General features: G+C 42.7%; 4 protein-coding genes across 5 annotated transcripts in view; 3 read left to right on the top strand and 1 right to left on the bottom strand.

Moving 5' to 3' along the window:
- The window catches only part of itga9 (integrin, alpha 9), a 47,082-nt gene extending 43,937 nt beyond the window's left edge, over positions 1–3,145 (top strand). Inside the window, exon 28 of the mRNA XM_041050614.1 lies at positions 702–3,145. Within this exon, the coding sequence (XP_040906548.1) occupies positions 702–797 (96 nt within the window). The 3' untranslated portion in view covers positions 798–3,145. The remainder of the gene's footprint in view (positions 1–701) is intronic.
- Positions 3,146–4,055: 910 nt separating this feature from the next.
- Positions 4,056–6,133, top strand: LOC121189919. The gene is made up of 4 exons (XM_041050398.1): positions 4,056–4,249; positions 4,401–4,584; positions 5,592–5,995; positions 6,118–6,133. The coding sequence occupies exons 1-4, from the start codon at positions 4,056–4,058 to the stop codon at positions 6,131–6,133; spliced, it is 798 nt and encodes a 265-aa protein (XP_040906332.1).
- A 585-nt stretch (positions 6,134–6,718) lies between these two features.
- LOC121189993 lies at positions 6,719–10,163 on the top strand. The gene is made up of 5 exons (XM_041050508.1): positions 6,719–8,879; positions 8,965–9,144; positions 9,230–9,402; positions 9,524–9,641; positions 9,746–10,163. The coding sequence occupies exons 1-5, from the start codon at positions 6,723–6,725 to the stop codon at positions 9,977–9,979; spliced, it is 2,862 nt and encodes a 953-aa protein (XP_040906442.1). The 5' UTR covers positions 6,719–6,722; the 3' UTR covers positions 9,980–10,163.
- Positions 10,164–10,178: 15 nt separating this feature from the next.
- LOC121189992 (zinc finger CCCH domain-containing protein 6) lies at positions 10,179–19,186 on the bottom strand. Of its 2 annotated transcripts, none has more exons than XM_041050507.1 (12): positions 18,947–19,186; positions 16,250–16,475; positions 16,005–16,127; positions 15,667–15,916; positions 15,416–15,558; positions 14,994–15,122; positions 14,759–14,873; positions 14,531–14,640; positions 14,188–14,420; positions 13,681–14,096; positions 13,424–13,591; positions 10,179–13,250 (listed from the first exon to the last, which is right to left on the bottom strand). In XM_041050507.1, the coding sequence occupies exons 1-12, from the start codon at positions 18,994–18,996 to the stop codon at positions 11,719–11,721; spliced, it is 3,495 nt and encodes a 1,164-aa protein (XP_040906441.1). In that variant the 5' UTR covers positions 18,997–19,186; the 3' UTR covers positions 10,179–11,718. The 2 variants fall into 2 exon arrangements, with proteins under 2 accessions (XP_040906441.1, XP_040906440.1); XM_041050506.1 differs by having other exon boundaries at positions 18,746–19,186.
- Positions 19,187–19,728: the final 542 nt, after the last annotated feature.

Consider the following 19,728-nt stretch of genomic DNA (forward strand, 5'->3'; position numbering starts at 1 on the left):
AGCAGTTACCTCACAATGACAACATAAATTTGATAAAAAATACAGAGGAGTAAATGTTCACTGTATAGCCCACCTATTACAGGCGCTTTTAGGCTGGTACCAATAAAATTGAAAACTCTAATGATATACAGAACCAGACAATATGTTTTTAGCATAAATGCATAACTTTTGTAAACATTTTTGATAAGGATTCAATAAAGCTGATTAATAGAGAATTCTGACAGTGATATGCATTAACTTACAAAATCCACATTTTGGGAATTATGCTTGTCTTTGATGAGAAGATTAATATCACTCTCATGTCTGTGCAGCATGAACCTACGAACTCTGCAAGAAAGCAAATAAGCATAATGGTGAACTTTTCCCTTAGAGGGCGCCATATTTTCCAATACCAACATGTCTGTGATAAGCTAATATGGAATGATAATATCAGCCGGTGGTTGGGCTCTAGTTAGTAGCTATGCGTTTCATATCTTATCGAGTTTTGCCTAGAAAAACAATGATCACTGCAAGAGAGGAAAATCTACCCTAAAAGGTTATGATACGCTTTGGAAAATGATCAACACCAAGGTAAAGTATGTGTGACTTGTAGTGAACGAGCTGAAACTTGAAACTACACGTTTTTCTCTCCTGCTGTCAGATCTGACCACAGATGCACTTTGCTAACACCTCAGATTTTGGCTTTTCTCTTTTTTTAACAGATGGGTTTCTTCCGTCGGCGCTACCGGGAGATCATTGAGGCTGAAAAGAACAGGAAGGACAGTGAGGAAAGCTGGGATTGGATGGAAAAGAACTGAGACTTGCAGTTGATTGGGGGGGGGTCCCAGAGGAGCCGATGCGATTAGGGATTGGGTCGGGAAGGATCCAATAGCATGGGGTCTCGCAGCCCAGCCGCCCCAGTGGCACCAGACCCATCAGTCTTCCATATGTGGAAGAGAAGAATATTCTCCATATTTTTTGGAGACTTGATATTTTTTTGTGGGCGGGGGTCCAGGAAACAGGCTTCTGAGGTGACAGTGTGGCTTGCCAGAGGACACTTGCTGTGGAATTCAGCTAATCTCAAAGGAGGTAACTCCCAGCCAGTGGAGCGTGGCTGTTGATGGAGACCCACATCTGTATGGAGATGTGAAGACGGAATGAATACTGGTGGACAACAAAACCCTCAGGGCTATGTTACATAGCAAATTTATTTTTATACATACACTTTAAGCCATATTGTATAAAACTGGGCTTTGAGAAGGGCTGGGGTTTTGAAGGCCATTATAAACATACTGGATCTACAGTATGTTTTCCTAAAAGCACTGATGTTTGATAAGAATGAATGCCTTGGCTCCATAGCTTTACTTTTTATGCCAAAGATATGTCCTGTACAGTATATGATTGGAGTCATTTGTATATTCAGTTCTTCCTGGGAGTGAAAGATTGTATCTTTTCTATACTATTTCCGGCTTACGAATATCTTTTTTACACATCTGAGTGCTCCTCCCTCCCACAGATCATCAGACAGCGCAAATTCTGTGCTTTACACCCACACACACACACAATGATTAAAACGCTGTGTCCTGATGTCATCCGCCAGTGTTTCAAAAGCTCTGAAGACCCAGAAAAAAAAGTGCCCTCTGAGGTCATTAGGACCTCATTCAGGATGCGGTAATCAGCAGCGCTGTTTAGTTCTCTATTAACACTTTATTTGCCATGTTTCCTTTATTATCCACGCCTGAAATGAAGAGGATGGGTTGTAAACTAAACCGTAAAAGCCGCCATTCACATTTCAAGCTTTGTGACTTTCCATAAGCATTCCATTTGTTCTGGTCATGCTTTTAACCAAGTTGTTTGTAGGTGTTAAAGTGGAAGTAACCTAGGTGATTCTGATTGATTTGCATTTTAACTTTTAGTCTCAGCGATGCTTTGAATTAAGAAATTCTTTAAAAGTGCAATGTGCAGTAGAGCAAATTATCTGAAGCTGCTTTTGCAAGGAACTATTGCTCAGGTATGCAGCTGGCTTTTTTGATGGACCCCCAAAGGTTTCCAGGTTTAAAATGAAAGTATCATAGTTGTTTCTCTAGGAAGTGATTCACTATATGTCATGACATAGGACCTGATCATGATTTATTTCCAAAACCTTTCCAGACTTCACCTAAGCAGGCTGCTCGATTTTACTATTATATTATTAGGCTTTAGCGCGAAATATGAGAAACATTACTCTCCACGGGCAGATGAAAGTCTGTGATGGGAGTCCACCTACAGTCATTTACAGGGGCCCATGGCATGACTAATGCCCCTAAATATAGGTGGGAATGTGCTGCACTCAATCACTACACATAAACCAGCTCTTTGGGGCTCATGGGAAAAGCTCATTTTAAGTCAATATGGAGGAATGTCAGCACCCTGAAAAACTGCCACCACTAAAGTCCATGGCTCATCAGTGCTCACCACACTTTTTACCCCACAAGATCTTTTAAGTCTTTTAAAAGTTGGGCTAGATTGTAAATGAAATTTTGCAGAACACAATGAATTCACTTTTATTATTTTATCCCCAAAGAAGTAAGAATTTTTAGAGCTTTGTCGCAAAATAACGTGGAAAAATACTTAAATTATGTTTCATAAAGTAAGTTTTGAAGAATGTGTCAGTGACCATCAGGTGTAAATGAATTTTTATTAGACCAGATATCAGTAGGTTAGGATGAAACCCTGCAGTCTCAGGACTTCTGGGTACTTTTGCAGTAGACCGGAGTCAGACTGAAACGTGCAATGCTAAAGAACAAAAACTATATTTGAAGATTTCAGTGCTAAGTCACTTTACGGCTCACTTTGATTGCTTAGCTCTCTATTGTGTTGTATGAATCTTTTACTGATCTAATACACTTTATCTTACCATTTAAATTCCACTGGCATGATGGCATATACTGTACACATTCACGTCTTCCCTCTGCATCTGTTAAACCGATGCTATACCTGTATGCAGAGAATCCGACACTTGACATTTTTGGTAAGTTTTAACTGTGATGGTTATATTTTGTTTGTACGTTTGTTTGTTGTCATCGTTAATCTCACCGTTATTTGGGGTTTTGTTCTGAGTATACTACTGTCACTGAATATCATTTCCATTATAGTGTGCTGTATGTTTGATGTTTAAAGTCATGTTTGAGCTGTATATTTATCTGTTGATAAATTTTAGAGTGAAATGTCCTGGCTCCGTTTGCTGTTTTTGTTTGTTGACAGGAGTCCAGTGTGGTTTCTGGTTGGTTTGCTTATGTTTTGATGGTGAGTGGTGCTCTCTGCTGGCTGCTTTTGTACATACAAAATCTCAAGAACAGGAAAAGCATGTCCCTATACATTCAAACTAGTGAAAAAAACTGTTGGATGTATTTACATTAATATTTGCTGAAATGTCAACCTGTGCAAAAACAACAGAGTGATTGTGAGGATCTAACAGAAAATTTATCTGCAACAAGTTTGATTATCAGTTTTGTATTTCTCTGGCAAAAATGCTGAACATTCTCCAGTTACAACTTTGCAGTATTTGTCACTGTTTTATCAATGTAAATTAAATGTCAGCAGGTTTTGTACTGTTGCTGTTGGTGCATTCAGCAAAAGTGGGACATGTTTTGGCAAACATACCAAAGCACTGCTGTAAGAAATACTCACTCGCACCAGTCATGGTTTTGTGGAAAGATACAACCCCTCTGAACACTGTAAAGCTTTAATGTCCCACTTTTGCTAAACCCACTTGCCTAAAGGGGAAATCAGTTAGTCAAAATAATATCTGATAGATTAACTGTTAAGGACAATAAGCTTTAGTTGCAGCAGAAGGTACATTCTCCTTTGCATACATATCAATATGTCAAGGATAAAAGGCTAATCAGCTAATCATTCTTTAAACCTCATGAGGTTGCCTCGGTCAGGTGACACCAGTTGCTATGAGACACTGTCATCAAGCACAAGCTCCTGTGTGGAGTACAATGAATTATTGATAAAGCTGCCATACTGCACACAGCAGGAACACTACAACAAATGGATCTGCTCACTGTCTTTTAACTATCACTCTGCTAACTATGTCCTCTTTCTTAGACCACAGGTTGATTAGGACTGCGGCGGTGGAGCGGGTGGTCGCACCAATCGCAAGTCATTTATGCCACTTGGTGCTGCTGTGTGACAGCGCAGAGGAACCTGAACAGCTCAGCCACCTGGAGGAGGCAGCTCAGGCTGTGGCTAAAGCTACCGAGAACATGGCAGCGGTGGCCTCCAGGTATGTACAGTATGGCATTTACTGGGGTGAAGAGTAGAAATGTAATGTTCTACACTGCAGTCTGTAAAAGTCACGTGTAAGCCCATTTATGTTATGTAAAAGACTGACGTGTAATATATTATCAGACTAACACCAGGCTCTTCACTTCCAGGCAGATAAGTAAGACAGAGGATGAGATTTTGCACATGGAGATGTCATCCCTGTTGGAGCCAGTCGCGGTGTCTGGACAGCATGTGCTGCTGGCAGCCCAGAAACTCAGCATCCAGCCCAGTTTGGCTGAACACAGAGAGGAGCTCATCGCTGCTACACAAAGCGTCTTCCTGGGAGTAGTCAAAGTATGATTTTTCTTCTCCTTGTTGAAAAGGTTTCTACAAAAGTATTACCAAACACCCCATATGTTATAAAATCTGACCCTTTTTAAACTAACAGACATAGGCAGAAAGGAATTGCTGCATTGTCCAGTGCCAGACAGCGACGGATTAAAAAACACTGACAGGTTCCAGTAGCTTCATCTTGAACAGCTGCATCTGCTTTACTTTCTCCAAGGTTTCCTGGAAATACTACACTGTTACAAATAATAGTTTAAATGATCCTTTGTTAATTTGTGAGGGCAGTGAACTTTTTCCTGATGTTAGCTACTGGTTTATATCTTATCTGTACACGGTGTCAGTAATTTATGAGGGATTTTTTAGGGGATTTCATCAACTATTTCTTTTAAAATAGAAAAAGCACATGTATGTTTTGTTACTGACACGGTCATGCTCCTTCATAACTTAATCTGGTCTGTGACAAAATCTTCTTTCTTCTCTCTGGTTATGGTAAATGCTGTCTGGGTCTGTTTTAGCGCACTAGAGTGTCATATTCAGTGATTTGTGCAATATAAATTTCCACATTTTCTGCAAACAATAGCTCTTACAGTAAGAACATGCTGACACATAAAAGCCTTGTTTCCCACCATTGTCCAAGGAAGAGATTGCATAAATGATCTGGGACTTCTGTCTTTACCCACAATTGCTGTTGTCATAATATTATGCACTCATACAGCAAAACAACTAAATCACTGAACATGTACAGTGTCTGTGCTCCACAATTTGCAGTTTGAGTTTTTCAGTTTGTATTGGTTTGAATGTGCACACCTACCTTAAGTTCTAGGTTCAGTAATTCAATTTAATCAATGACATTACTACCTGACCAGCTAATATTTATTATGCACAGTTAGGACCAAAGTGGCTAATTGACTGACCAGAGACAGATTGGCATTTCAATCCACAGTTTTCAGCATGTAACAGCAATAACCCCTCCAGTAGCAGTAACATAGTGACCTTATCTCTCTGCTCTTTAGGTTCTGTTAGTGGACGACGATGCTACAGTCAGGAGGGTTGTAGCTGCTGCTGATCGGGTTTTGGAGTGCCTCTGTGAGCTTGGCTCCGCCTCAGACATCAAGTCTCTGCTCAGATCTTTCCAGGTGTTTTCTGAGGCTCTGTTTCTCCTCAACAGCCTGACAGTGGAGAGAGCAGATTCCTTACAGGATCCCAGACAATCAAAAGAACTTCTTGATTCACTGGAGACCCTGAGGAAGTGCATCTCCATGCTGCACACGGCCATGTGCACAACCATCAAACACCCTACAAGTGAGCAGGCACAAGCTGCCAAGAGGTACATTCTGGACAAGGTGCAGAGTACAGTGAGTGACATTATTATAACCCTGAAAAGTGAACGCCACAGAGGTTCACCGGGCCCTGTTGGGTATTACACAGGGAGGAAAACCAGTCTGTTGCAGATACTTTCTTGTTCCTCCACCTCCTCAATTCAAAATAGTGGCTTTGACAGCATGGTAAGAGATTTTGTGTTTCACTGTATGGTTGTAGCAAACTCTTCTCGTAGAGAGTTTCAGCAAAGAGTGGTGGGTCATTGTCGTCATATCCTGCAATTCTGGTCTGACATAAAAAGGATTTCAAAATCCTCTGAGGATCTCGATGAGCAGAGCCTTGAGAACACCATCTCTTTGCTGGTGCAGCAGATACAAATGCTTGACAAAGCTTTGCTAACAGCTATTCTATATCAAGTCTTGGACACATTTCTCACAGCATCTTCTACATATGAGGAACTTTTAAGTGTGATGAGACAGATCCTGGGAGCAGATTCCTCTACAAAGATGGATCTGAACTTTATTCAGCCACTAGTCGAGGATTTCATATCTTCCACTGATAGAATAACACAAGTCGCAAATTTTATCTCAGCTGTGGCTGTTGATGCAAAGAGTTTAGAGAACGTGGAGAACTCACGAGCATGCCTCACGAGACTCAGGGCTCGAATCGCACCTCTTTCACTGGAGCTTGCGGATAATTCAATGCAAACTGTTCAAAAGCTTCATGAAGTTTGTCAAAAATGGGAGGAGGAGACTGGTCAGCTTCAGGATGCTCTCAGTGACGTGATGGATGTGAGGGAGTTCACCAGTATTGCTATTACTGAGATGGTCAATGACCGGCATGGATGTGACGCAGCGTACAGAGAGCAGAGCTACGAGCTGTTCAGTGAACAAGCAACGAACCTTATCTGTCACATGAAGCTGGTGATTCACTCAGTGAAGAGGCACTTGGACAGAAGTGATAGCCCCATCTACAGGAATGGCCTCCTGGTCCTGCTGAAACAGGTTCAGTCATCACAGGCCAAAGTGGGTGAGTCAGTCAGAGACATGCTTTTAGGTTCCTGTCTCAATGTGGAGGTGTATTCTACCTTTTCACACAGTGTTTCCACAGTCATTCAGCATTTTAAAGTGCTAAGAGAGGGACTGGACGGCCAACAGCATCCACATCTCCTGAGCCCACTGCGAGAGCGGGCACGTCAGCCTGGAATCTCACAGTTACACTCACCAGTGAAAGACACCTGTGAACTGAAACTGGATCATACGATAAGAGGTTATGGTTCTCCTGTTTTGGAGGCTATGGAGAGGGATTCCCATACCGAACATGAGGAGGAGCACTCAGACGAGGAAACTATAGAAGCGGAACTGGCTCATAAATATGACAGTGATGATTTAAAGATCCCAGCTGTCTCCGATGCGCCCAAGCTGATCCACAGGCATCTTGAATTTGACCTTTTACCCCTCTTGTATGAAGTTGTGACTGTGACTAAAGAGAAGGATGTGACACTGCTCAACCAGGCCTGCACTAGTCTTCTTGAGCTGTCAAACTATTACGCTCAAGCTGCAAAGGAAGCCTTGGCCATTGTTGATGCGGTGGATTGTCAAACGTTGGAAGGTTTTAGAGCAGAGCTGGTGTCACTGACTCCGCTGCTTGTCCAGACTGCTCAAGAGACGGCATTGAGCTCAGCAATGAGCACAGAGAACATCTACAAACACAGCACACAGTTTTCTGACCTTATTAACAACATCAGAAAGGTTTTACTGCCAGTAGCTGGAGCCTGGTATCATGCTGTTTTCAATGAGCTGCAGGGAAATCCGTCAACAATGGCAGCTACTGTTACACAGAAACTAAATGAAGTGATGAATTTATGTGCTGATACAGTCCAGCTCTTGACATCGTCTGATTTGACCTCACAAAGTGAAAGTCAAGAAACATTCAGTGTTTTACACAACAAGCTGAACAAAGCCCAGAACAACACGAGGTATCTGGTCGAGTTCTCCACCTCAGTGGAAGGACAGGTAGATCAACTAGAGGGACTTTGTGCCCTCTGGGGTCTCTCTATTCAGATTTTGCTGAAATCACTTGACAAGATTTTGGGAACATCAGTGGCAGTGAACCAGCTGAGCCCCCAGAAACATCTATCAGTGTTGTCTGAGAACTCGCTCCGGATCCAGGAGGCAGCAAGGATCACCAGCCTAAATTGTAAAAGTGCTTACAAATCAAAACAGTTAACGGGATGCCAGGACGAACTGAAAACACTGACTGAAGCTTTTCTTAAAGCAGCAGAAGAGCTTGACATAACGCCAAGTGTGATGCAACTCGCGAAATCTGAATTCTTTCAGAGACATCTTTTGATTAAAATTAGAGTGCTTTCTGGTCATTTAAGCAAAGCAAACAGGGATTATGACACTGCACTTCAAAATATGGTCAGCATTGCCTGTTTTGCAGCTGAACACAACGCTGAAGATGAAGAGCAAAAATTTGAAAACGTGGCACAAACACTTTTTGAAAATGTGAAATCTGCTACCAAAAGAGTCGAGGACTGCTTAAACTACATCCGCGACCCTCGCACCCGGTCTAATCTGAGGTCCATCAACGACCACCTGCCTTTTCAGATTTCAGATGTAATCAGCAGGGCCAGGCTCATGGTAGAGACTCACTACATTTGTGACACGCTCAGTCTGGATGTGCAGATACGATGCTGGTCAGCCAAAGCTCACTATGTGGTGGAGGAGATCAGGAGGCAAGATGGGATTCACCAAGAGGCTAAAGAGCACATCAGGGCTGGTCTACAGGGAAGAACACCTGAGGTGTTCAAAGAAGGGCTGACTGCAATCCCATCTAAAGTCAAAGAAGTGGAATTTCCCTCTGACACAGCAATGATGTCCTGGCAGAAAGGCAATACAGAAAGTGTCGCTGCTCCAGAAACAAATATAAACATGGCAGCTGTGGCGAAATATGGACCTGGAAATATGGAAAAAGATGTAAGTATCTGATGACTGCTGAGATATTACAAATTGGTGATTCCTTTACAGCTCAATAAACCAAATACTTATTTTTTCTCTACAGGATGGTGTCAGATCTGGTGCATACAAAGAAGCTTCTTCGCTGACCTACACCTCCCTTTTTCTAAAACAAGAAAGTGACAGCTGGGATCCCAAGGACAACAGAATTGTCCAGGTGACAAGGAAGATGGCTAACACTATATGCTACATGACTCAGTACCTGAAGAAGAAAGGCCCAATACCAGTAAGGACCACCAGAGGTCACTTTTTTTATACCCTTGTCTTGATATTTGTGGGCACAAATAATCCACAATCATTTCTCTTTTCAGAATAAAGAGGCGTTTGTCACAGCAGCCAAAGATGTGATCTCAAACTGCCAGTCAGTGACTCAGTTCATCAGAGTCATTGCCAACCACTGCTTGGACAAACAGTGTACGGTCGAACTGTCCCTCATTGTTGAGCAGATCCTCACCATCACCAACCAGCTCAACATCATTTCCAGGTCAGAAAAGTTTAGGCACAAATCACACACTGAAAATCTAAGCTAGAAAATATATATATATATATATATATATATATATAATAAAGAAAGGTAATGAGACAGTATCTTGATGTTTATTTAGTGTTAATGCTGTAACACCGGGGTGCAAATCATCTGATGAGATCCTGGTGAAGAACGCACAGAATCTACTCCAGACGGTCCTGCGTGGGGTCCATGCTGCAGAGACGGCCTGCATCACAGTAAATTTAACACCACCAGCACAAACCTGTGAAGCAATGAGGTCCTCTCCACGATACAACTCAAACTATTTGTCATGCAAAACCCTGTTGTGTTCTTACTCCAGGGTTTGAAGCAGCCTGAGCCAAACTCAGATGGTGCAGAGGCTACAGCTCTGTGCTTCCAGTGGAAGAGGAACCTGGAGATGCATCGAGCCCAGCAAACCTCTAACCTAGAGACTGATGACTTGGGTTTGAGGAAGACCTCACCCCACCCTGTAGCGCCCAGTCTTGCCCCACCAGTTAATGTACAAGACGGCTACAAGTACACAAGTAGTATTTGTGTCTTGAGAAACACATAACCTTACACTGATCAGATTTTGACTTGTTAAGATGTGAAGCCTGGTCTTGTAGCACTTCCACAGATTGTCACGTTCAAAGATACTTCAGCAGCATGGAACTATTTGTATTGGAACTGATATCTGTTATTGATATTGGACATGCACACTAAAACTTGACGTTTGGCTCTGAAGTAAAACTGATGTTTTATCTCTTTATTTCAGATACTCATAATAAAATCACTTAAGTGTGACGGGCATATGCGTTGTTAAAATGTCATACAGTATTATTACAACCATAACCACCATAGTGACGGGAAAAAAAAATCATTATTCATTAAAACACTCAAAAATACACACTGTACACGTGATAGAAAATAGGCATTTACAATGTGAAATATGAAAACGATTAAAAAAAGTAAATAGCTTACTCTCAGTCAAACAACAAGCTCACCTTAACAGATAGAGATAGAGTCAATTCAACACACTGCCGATCCATATGCCCCCTTAGGTCTACAAAATTCAAAACTTCCTCTGTAGCGCACATTACCCCATATGAGTTCATCTACAGTCAACTCAAAATCGAACAGTGAAAATAGTCATAACGGTCATATTTGTAACACATATACACATAACTACAAGGTCACCAAGATAGTATTCTCTTTGTATAATACACAAAATTCTTTCTTCTTATTCTAATTATGTGTTTTGAAGAAAAAAAAAAAAAAGTGAAGGACATTTTAAGAGCTACTTACAAGCTTGTCAGCAGTGGGTGTTTTAAGGAATGACAAGGCTGAATTAAATTAAGTAAACAACATTAATTTACTTCATTACCTGTCATTACCTGCAGGTTAGCAAGTTAGAAAAGTCCAGTACAGTGACATCCTCAAAGTATTTAGGCCACTTAAAATAACAAGTCCCACAATGTACAAAATTTGAAAGTGAACAGCTGCAATGTTGCAACATTTCTTCTCAGCTAAGCAGGGAACTGTCTCATATTGCACAACGGATTTTGCAAGCTAGCTTAATTGTAGAGAATTTAATTTAAAAACTGTAAAATGAAATGGAGCAGCAATCAGTCACTGCTACACACAGCAAGGGCCTGCAGGGATTCTGTTAGGACTACGTGACCTGATCGTGTCAGAGCTTGACAAATCACAAGCTCGTATCAGGGTGTGATTAAAAAAATGTAAATGTTCAAAGTCTGTTGACTTAGTGTGAAAAAAAATCCCATATCACAAAAGTGAGCATGAACATAAATACCTCATAATATAAAAAGTGTCTTGAAATAAATAAGTGAATACAAAAAGTCTCAAGGGTATTCTTACAATTGTAGTTTGATCGGTTACTCAGCACTACCTCTCCGCGTGTCGAGCTGCTGAATAAATCTATTCGGCAGGGTGTAGTGCCTGGAATGAACCCAGAGTTTAGTAAACAACATGTGGGTCAGTCCTTAGTGAAAACCATAATTCCTTTTCCGACTGCTCAGAACAAACATGCATATTACAGAATGGTTAAAAAAAGCAACCTTCTCAGCATTAATATGATTATGTTAAAAGGAACTATACACTGTGTCTGTGCACATATCCAGCATCATCTCCATACTGTCTTATGTATGGTGCACTAAATAATATGTGATTCTATACAGGATCATGTATATACAGAAATAAATAGATTCATGTAAAGCTAAATAAAGATTAATAGCCACATCTTGTCAATATGCAAATCTTATGCAACTTTTCCATGTTTCCATAACGGAGTGTTTACTGACAGAATGGGGAAGCAGTGGGATCAAAAGTCTTGAACACATCTTTAAGCGTCCTGTCATCTGCATCCTCGTCTGGATCCTCCTGTTTCGGTTCCTCCTTCGGGGCCTCCTCCTGCTCCTGTTCTTGCTCCTGCTCCTGTTCTTGCTCCTGCTCCTGCTCCTTCTTTAGGTCTGCCTCTTCTTGTGCTCCTGTAGAGCCCTGTCCTGCTAGTTTGGCCTGTCTGGGGTCAGTGTACTGGGGTCGGATCAGCCCAGCCAGCGCCTGGATGGGGAGATTATGAACTGCAGGGGGTTTGACAGGTGAGGCGGGAGGCACTGTGGGAGAACTGGAAGGTGGAGGCTGATCTGAGACAACATCTGTGCTTTTGGTCTCTTCAAAAGAGCCACTTCGCTGGGTTGGTGAGAGTGATGGTGTCGGAGGATTGTCTCTCTTAGCAGGATGTTTCAGAATCCCTACCTTCTTAGGAGGCTCTAGTTGCTCCCTCTGACCCTGCTCTGTTTGAGTACGAGGATCGTACAGACTGATGCCACCAAGGATTGTTGTGGGACTCTCCAGACCTCCACCAGAGGATGCTAGACGAGGGGCATAAGGTGGCAGCCTCTCAGGCTCTGGCTTGGCTCGAGCAGCTTGAGGGGAGGAGCTGGTACTGGCTTTCTGTAGCCTGGGGTCCACAACTCCTCCCCCAGAGGAGGGCTCTTTCTGAATTACAAGCTTGGAGTCCAGACTTCCTGTACGCTTCAGTCTGGGGTCCAGGGTCTTTTGCTGGCGTGGGTCTACAGGTCTCTCAGTGGAGGATCGAGAGTCTAGAGATCCAGAGGGCAATCGATTCATACGTTCCTTCAAACGTGCAGCTAACAGTCTGGGGTCAGATGGTGGAGGACTGGAGACAGGCGGATGGTCAGGCAGGTTGGTTCTGTTCATCTGAGCATCTGCGATTAGAGGTGGAAGAGGAAGGTTGATGGAATGTTCCTGTTTGGGCACCAGGGAAGGGATGAGGTCCTCAGGAGCCCACACCACCGTCTGAGCGAAGGCAGGTCGCTGGAGCAGAATGTCCACCCGGATGTGGCTAAACTGCTTTAACTGGCAACGAGGGTCCCGCAGCACCACACCGGGGCTGGCATCTAGAGGGATGAGAACAGCTCTGTCCCTGAGCTCCCTCTCTCCATCGTCATCCTCCTCTCCTGTGGGAGGCTTCTGGAGAACAGGGTGGTTCTGCTGCCGATAGGAACTTGGCTCCACTGGTCTCATCTTCCTGGGATCTCTGGAGAGCCGTGGGTCGGCAGCCCCATCCGACTCCTTTTTCACATCTGGCGGTCGCTGTCGAGGATCCGTCTTCACACGCGGGTCACTCGGTGGGGCCCTCTCCTTCACAAGCCGAGGGTCACCCAGTGCTGGGGCCGCCAAGGCAGCCTGGGGGGGCTTGGACTGAGACTGCTGCATCTCACTCTGCTTTTTCAGAGATTTAAGGATGGAGGCAACACAGTTTCCATCCTCCTCATCGCTTGAGTACCAGTTTGTAGTTTCATCTGAAAAAAAAAAGAGGATGAAATCATATTTAAAAGTTTCTTCTTTCAGAGAACTTAAAGTTTTATGAGGTATTTGGCTGAATTTCGTAGGTAATATAGGTATTTTTCTTCTTCTTATTTTGCTGGATTTAATTTTATCTTTACAAACCAGCTTTTTGTGCTTGGGCACTCACCTCTGTTTGTGTTGTTATCATCCTGAGCCTCTGTTCTCTGTGGCTCATTCCCCTGTGGCTGTGTCAGGTGTAAAAAGATGGCTTTCTGAACTGCTGGTGGTAAAGACTGTAACTGTGACTCTGCACCCATCTGCTGCTGGAGGTTCTGTATGAAGGCCAGACTAGGGTCTACCAGAAGGAAAATAAACCAAATAAAAAACACAATTTTGCAACTTGAGTGACAGTTAAAGGATAAATAACCTGCTAATAACACTGACCTCCTTGTTGACCCATGGCCTGGTTTCGGAGGAAGCTGCCAAAGAACTCTACTGGGTTCTGACCCAACGATGGAAAAGGAAAGAGACTTTGCAGCATCTGTAGATCTGGTATAGGAGGGAATGGAGGCCTCTGCATATTCATCTGAGGATTGATATTAGGTCGGTTCCCATGAAAGGGTGGTGGCTGACCGGAGGGGACTGGAGGCTGCATTGGAAATCCATGTGGTGGGTGCTGTCCTGGGGGGCTCTGTGGCATGGGTGGTCCAGTGGGGTGACCCATGGGACCAGGTGATCCAGGGGGCGGAATAGGAGGAGCAGAGGGGCCAGAAGGCGCCATACCTCCACTCTGTGTGTCCTCTGAGCTGCCACTAAACTGAGTGGTGCCTTCGCCTTGATTCTGGGAGAGGTTGGATCCACTGAAAAATAAAGGGCAGAATTAGGTTGAGGATAAGCTTTGACAACTCTTTAGAGTTTGATTTGAGTTTGATTACAGATTAGTTTGGTTACCTCAGTCCAATTTTTTGCGCCAAGTCCACAGTAGGTTGAACCTTGATTTCAAACAGGGAGGGGATCTTCTTTCCCGCTTGGCCAGAGGCCCCATCTGTAGGACTGCTCTGACCAGGAGTGGGCAGCAGCCCCACACCAGGAGGAGGCTTTGGAAGTGGGGCGATACCCTGCTTTCTCAGGTCCTCCAGCTCCAACTCGTCCTCACGGGCATTCTCCTCTTCAGTGTTAATTATCTGATAAATAAATGAGTCAGAAAGCAGCCACAAGACAAATGTTAACCTTAAGAGCTCAGAGTCTCTTGGCATGGAGTTATTAAAAATCAAACTTTTCCTTTTTGTCTGACCTTATCAAGCAGCTCTTTGGTCACATCAGTCAGAGCCTCGTGGGAGAATTTGCAGTTGTCCCCTTGATAGCATTTGGCTCCCGTATGAAAGAACTTGCACGGGTATTCATGTGCAAACACAGGTTAAGGAACAGGGCTAATTAAAAGGTGTACTGAGATTTCCCTTAATCATGCGATGCAATTCCACAAAGGTAATTAAAAACACCTGTTGTCACTAGTGAAGGATATTGTGCATGTAAATGCAATTATCTCCTTTACTGCAGTATCCTTGGAGGTAAAATTTACAAAGTTCTTTTTTCTTATCTGGCACGACGAGCTCATGTTCAAACTTGCACTGTTCCCCCTGAATGAAGACAAAATTATTTTATATTTTAGTTGGGAAAATCATTATCTTTTCCAGATATTTTGGCGTAAATAGGCCTACGTTGTTAAAACAAGCAAAGGAACATTAGTGCTACTGTACCTTGATGCATCGACCCTCCAGGAAATACTTGCAGATGTATCTCCCATTGTGTTCAACTGTGTGCTGATTGATAAACTCCTTGCTCATAATTGGTCGTTTCTTCTGGAAACCGGAAGAATTTTTTCCTTCCTGCGACAGAAAATAAGCAAAATGATGTGGTCTTAGTTTTGTCTTGTTCCCCCAACTAATTTGTTCATTTCAGTGCAATCTAAATCTTTCATTTTACTAGTTGATTCATATTTTAACTGTTGGTCAGTTTTCTAAAACAGGCATATCACATTGTGATGCAGACACTAAAAATGTACACAATACTTCAGCTTGATTGTTCATGACTAATGTGGAAAAGCCCTATATAAGTACAGTCCATTTGATCATAATTAGTGATATAACACATCTGCCTGAATTTTTAGAGGAATATTTACCAGTGCCATGTCTTCCATGCCCTGATCTCCTCCTCGACCTCGTCCACGCCCTCCCCAGGGTTTGCCCTTCATCTTCTTGTTCTTATTGAGCATCCCGCGTCCTCTGCCTGGTCCACTCCCTCTGCCTCGTCCCCTCTGCCCAACTGAAAATTACATTTTGGAGGAAGTGATCACTCTCAAAAGCTTATCAGATGAAGGATTATATGAACAATGTGATATGCAAAATGTTTTAAACTTGAAACTGCCCATACATTGTTGTTGTTTCATCCCCCTCATGCTTCCTCTCTTCATCTGGTCTTTAGCATGACGTCCCCTTCCCTGACTTGGGGATGTTGAATCTTTTGACTGCTGATACTCGGACATGTCATCGTCATAGTCATCCTCCTCTTCCTCATAGTCATACTTGTCATCACTGTAGTCGCTGTATTTGTCAAAATCGCTGCTCTTGGGCGGCGGGGACTTCTGTGAGTTTCCGTGGCCTCCCTTTGAATCTCGTCCATGCTGGCAAGTCAACAGTCAAAGAGAAAAATGTATGAATATAATATTATATGAAAATTAAGTGTCAGTATGCCAGTGGAGTTGAACTCACTTGAGAGGGCTGGCCATCAGATTCGCGGCTAGATCCCTGGCTCTTCCTGTTTTTGGGCCTTTCTGGTCGGTCGTAGTCAGAGTCATAACTGTCAGAGCTGGAGCTGCTGGAAGGGGAGTGGTGCTGAGGAGAGGGCATAACATTACAGTGATTTTTCAATTAGTCTAAGTAGTTCATATTCATTCCCTGATCACAGTATCACACAGAGATATAATGTTGTAATAACAAGTATAATGGCATCTTACTTTCTGTCTGTCACGTCTCCTTCTTTTAGACCTCCTCTTCTCTCTGGTCTTTTTGTATCTTTTCCTGGAGTGCCTGTGAGTCTTTTCTTCTTTCTCTTTAGCTTTCTCTTTTTCTTTCTCCTTTTCCTTCTCTTTCTCTTCATTCAGCTCTGTAGCCTCTTTGTTTTCCTCCTCGATTCCAATCCCTTCGTCATCTATTTCTCCATCTTCTAGTTCGCCATCCTCTCTAAAAAGAGGAAAACAGTCAGTAAAATGAGTATAACTGTACAGATTTATATGCTGCATTTTGTCATCCTCAGACATTGAAACGTTTATTACGTTGTGAGTAAAAATCTGTAATAATGTACTAAGAAATGAAATTAGACGAAAACTGGAGTAATGTCTTTTCCCTTCAACTGGAACAAAGTACTAAATATCATGCCAGACAGTTTCCAATACGCCCTAAGCCTTTCCTCTCCTAAAAACATCATATTAATAATTCAAGACGAACTCTTTATTTCCAGTGTGCATCTATTTTATGAAAACCAAATTAAATTCAACCTCAGGCTCAGTAAAATCTATGAAGACCTCCATTTCTACAAGTGAGGTTATTCAGTTACTTTACAACCTGGAGTCAAGTGAAGCATGATTTAGGCACACACGTTTCCATGTCAAAAAATCTTTGTGACAAAGGACCACTACTACTTTAAAGAGAACTATTCTTATTTAAACAGCAAAAACAACTACTACAACTGAAAATATCTAACAGCCAGGAAATCATCACAGAGCAGGAGTCTACAGTGTATATATACTGTACACTGGAATATGGAGATGTTGACGTTTAAAACGTTTATCATTTTTATGATGAGTACGTAGGCATGATTTTAGAATAATTTGGGGCTTTCTTTCCATTACTTTGCTGCAGTAACCATGACCCCTGTGTGTCTGCAGAGGAGTTGTTACTGAAAGTACGTCACACACCTACAAGCTGTTTGTAGAAACCATCGTGTTTCAGAAAGTTGATGGTAAGGGTAAATTTAGCTGGTTATAATGCTAAAGCTGTGCAGTTACAGTAATAGCAAGCTTTTATTACACGTAATCCAAATCTAACATTATTCTGATTCAAATACTTAAAACTCAAATGAATATGCTGTGTTACAGCAGATGGCCAATACAGAGCAAGTATTTCATGTAAAAGTATATCCTAAAAAGTGTTACAAGTACAATTTCCTATCAAAGTATTACAGTGGTATATATCAGCATTTTTTTAAGTGTTGATACTGTTTTCATAACATGTAATGTCAGCTGCTTTAAAAATATAGTGCAGGTATGAATATGAAACAAAATCTCCAAGAAATGGGAAAATATGTCCACCAACTGATCCAGGTCTGTTTTCACAGACTCCAGCTACTTCTTCCTCTGACACCAGTACAGCTCAGGCTTAAATCTGACACCCTCCACAGCCAAAGTTACCATGAAACTGTACCTAAACGTAGCTTTTAGCAGCAGAGACCTCAAGAGCCAATATGAAACATTCACTGACTTGAGACCACAATTTCCTATGTTCCCATTTGTCCTTAATTAAACCAAACTGAAGAATAATAACAAATGTAGGCAAACACTAGACATAACAATTCAATATTTATAGAAATATGAATTTTCCAGTGATACCACGGAATAATATAGTAATACTACAAAGTGCAATAAAACCACAATCTCCTTACTGAGCACTACAGTCATACCTGAAGTACTACTGGGATTTTACATGACTTTTCTGGCCCATTTTAAGACCTTAAATCACTGGTCTAAATCTATAGGTAGAAGTAACAGGTGTCCAAGGTGAGGCACACAAACTAAGCCATCAACCCCACCACCCCCGACCCGACCTGACCCGCTCAACCAAACACTACACCAGCTGATTCTTCTTCTTCGGCTGAAGTCAGAGAAAACACCTGGAATAGTCTTTGATGGTAAAAACCAGAGCAAACCCTTTGCCCTCGTTGTTCACATGGTCTGACAGACCTGTTAGGATTACAAACCAATCACAGGATAGCAGACATGGCCTAAACCCAGCAGCGGCACATAATCTCAACCCTGCGTGAACCCTGTCTCAGCAGTACTGCCATGTTCCCGCTAGGGGGAGTACAGTACAAGGATGGGCGTGGCATTTACATCATAGTCATTTGCATAGTCTCCTGCAGATGGCAACAATGAAGCCATGAATTCATCCCAGTACCACAACAACACGTACGATGAGGTCTGCTATCTTGCATGGAAATGATCATGAATGAGTCCTGTCGACACGGTGATGGGATATCTAGGCTATTTGGACAGCGTTATTCAACTGCACCAAAGAGGCATGCAAAGATTTTTGAGGGGGTGGGGAAACCGTGGAAATGTCTCTCTACCTTGCAATTAATGGTTAAAAGAAGAAAAACAGTAACACAAGCATGTAGACCCACAGCACTGAAACGCACAGATGAGCGTATTAACAATTGCACAAGAACGTTACTCGACCTTTCATCCCCTGCAAGCTCAGAGTCTGTCATGTTTTTGTCAAGAACAGGGGCTGGGGGACTGGAAACAAGGCTCACAGAAGCCATTGGAAAACGGATCTGCCTCCCTTCTCTCCGGTACAAGAGTGAATTAACTCAGTCACTCAAAGGAGACGTTGGGTTGTGAGAGATGCTGGAAGATTTCAGACTGGAAAAAACTCACGGTGTTACATGTCTCGACAGAGACAGTAAACAGACACTCTCCTCTTTCATATCAATGACGTTTTAACTCTGTGAGCACAGCTTGGTACCCCGCTTTGCTAATGTCCCGTCGGTTGACAGCTGCCATGGTGAAATAGAGGAGACGGAGGGAGAAACAGACAGAAATGTAACCATGCTCGTTGATTTCAGCATCTTCATGGGTTTTCTCAACAGGGACATCATCTCAAAATGGCTTCTGAGTTCTGCAGCACATTCCTCGATTATGTATTCCTCCACGTATATATAGTCCTTTCCGGATCTATCTAACTTGGATGCGACAGACCCTCATCAGCAATTGGTCAAACACCGCTCGCGTACAGACAGCTGCGATTCTTATTGGCTCAAAGCAATGTCAGTTATTTTCAACATCTGCAACAATGAAGTGTATACGACGCTTACTTTTGTCCTTTGTCAGTGTTTTAATTCATGACTGTCGGTATGTGCGCAGTTGTAATGGCCCGAATTTATGCTATTTTTAAGGACAAAACAGCCGAAGCTCATTGTCCTAATCGCTTTATTAGCAGCTACATATGTTTTTTTTACTTGACTTTTTACGCTAGCTCGCGCGCGCGCACGCCGCGCACGACCGTTGGACGAGCTGCAGTCACGCGCTCGTGCAATCCTGGCAAGTACCACCAGGTGTCGCTCTGATTCTACACATAAAACCTTAAACTACACGTCCACACTGTGCTTGTACAACGGTAAAGAGGCGGTAAGAATAATGCGCAACCAGCAGAAGTGTGT

Source organism: Toxotes jaculatrix, chromosome 11 (genome assembly GCF_017976425.1).
Source record: "Toxotes jaculatrix isolate fToxJac2 chromosome 11, fToxJac2.pri, whole genome shotgun sequence".
Classification (NCBI taxonomy): Eukaryota; Metazoa; Chordata; class Actinopteri; family Toxotidae; genus Toxotes; species Toxotes jaculatrix.

Coding starts and splice junctions, on each gene's coding strand:
- LOC121189992 (XM_041050506.1), bottom strand. CDS start 18,831: ATGGCTTCTGTGAGCCTTGTTTCCAGTCCCCCAGCCCCTGTTCTTGAC. Junction 16,128..16,249: donor GGAGACGTGACAGACAGAAA/GTAAGATGCCAT, acceptor CCCTCTCCTCAG/CACCACTCCCCTTCCAGCAG. Junction 14,421..14,530: donor CCAAAGAGCTGCTTGATAAG/GTCAGACAAAAA, acceptor TTTATTTATCAG/ATAATTAACACTGAAGAGGA.
- LOC121189993 (XM_041050508.1), top strand. CDS start 6,723: ATGGTCAATGACCGGCATGGATGTGACGCAGCGTACAGAGAGCAGAGC. Junction 8,880..8,964: donor CTGGAAATATGGAAAAAGAT/GTAAGTATCTGA, acceptor TTTTCTCTACAG/GATGGTGTCAGATCTGGTGC. Junction 9,403..9,523: donor CAGCTCAACATCATTTCCAG/GTCAGAAAAGTT, acceptor ATGTTTATTTAG/TGTTAATGCTGTAACACCGG.
- LOC121189919 (XM_041050398.1), top strand. CDS start 4,056: ATGTCCTCTTTCTTAGACCACAGGTTGATTAGGACTGCGGCGGTGGAG. Junction 4,250..4,400: donor ATGGCAGCGGTGGCCTCCAG/GTATGTACAGTA, acceptor CTTCACTTCCAG/GCAGATAAGTAAGACAGAGG. Junction 4,585..5,591: donor TCTTCCTGGGAGTAGTCAAA/GTATGATTTTTC, acceptor TCTGCTCTTTAG/GTTCTGTTAGTGGACGACGA.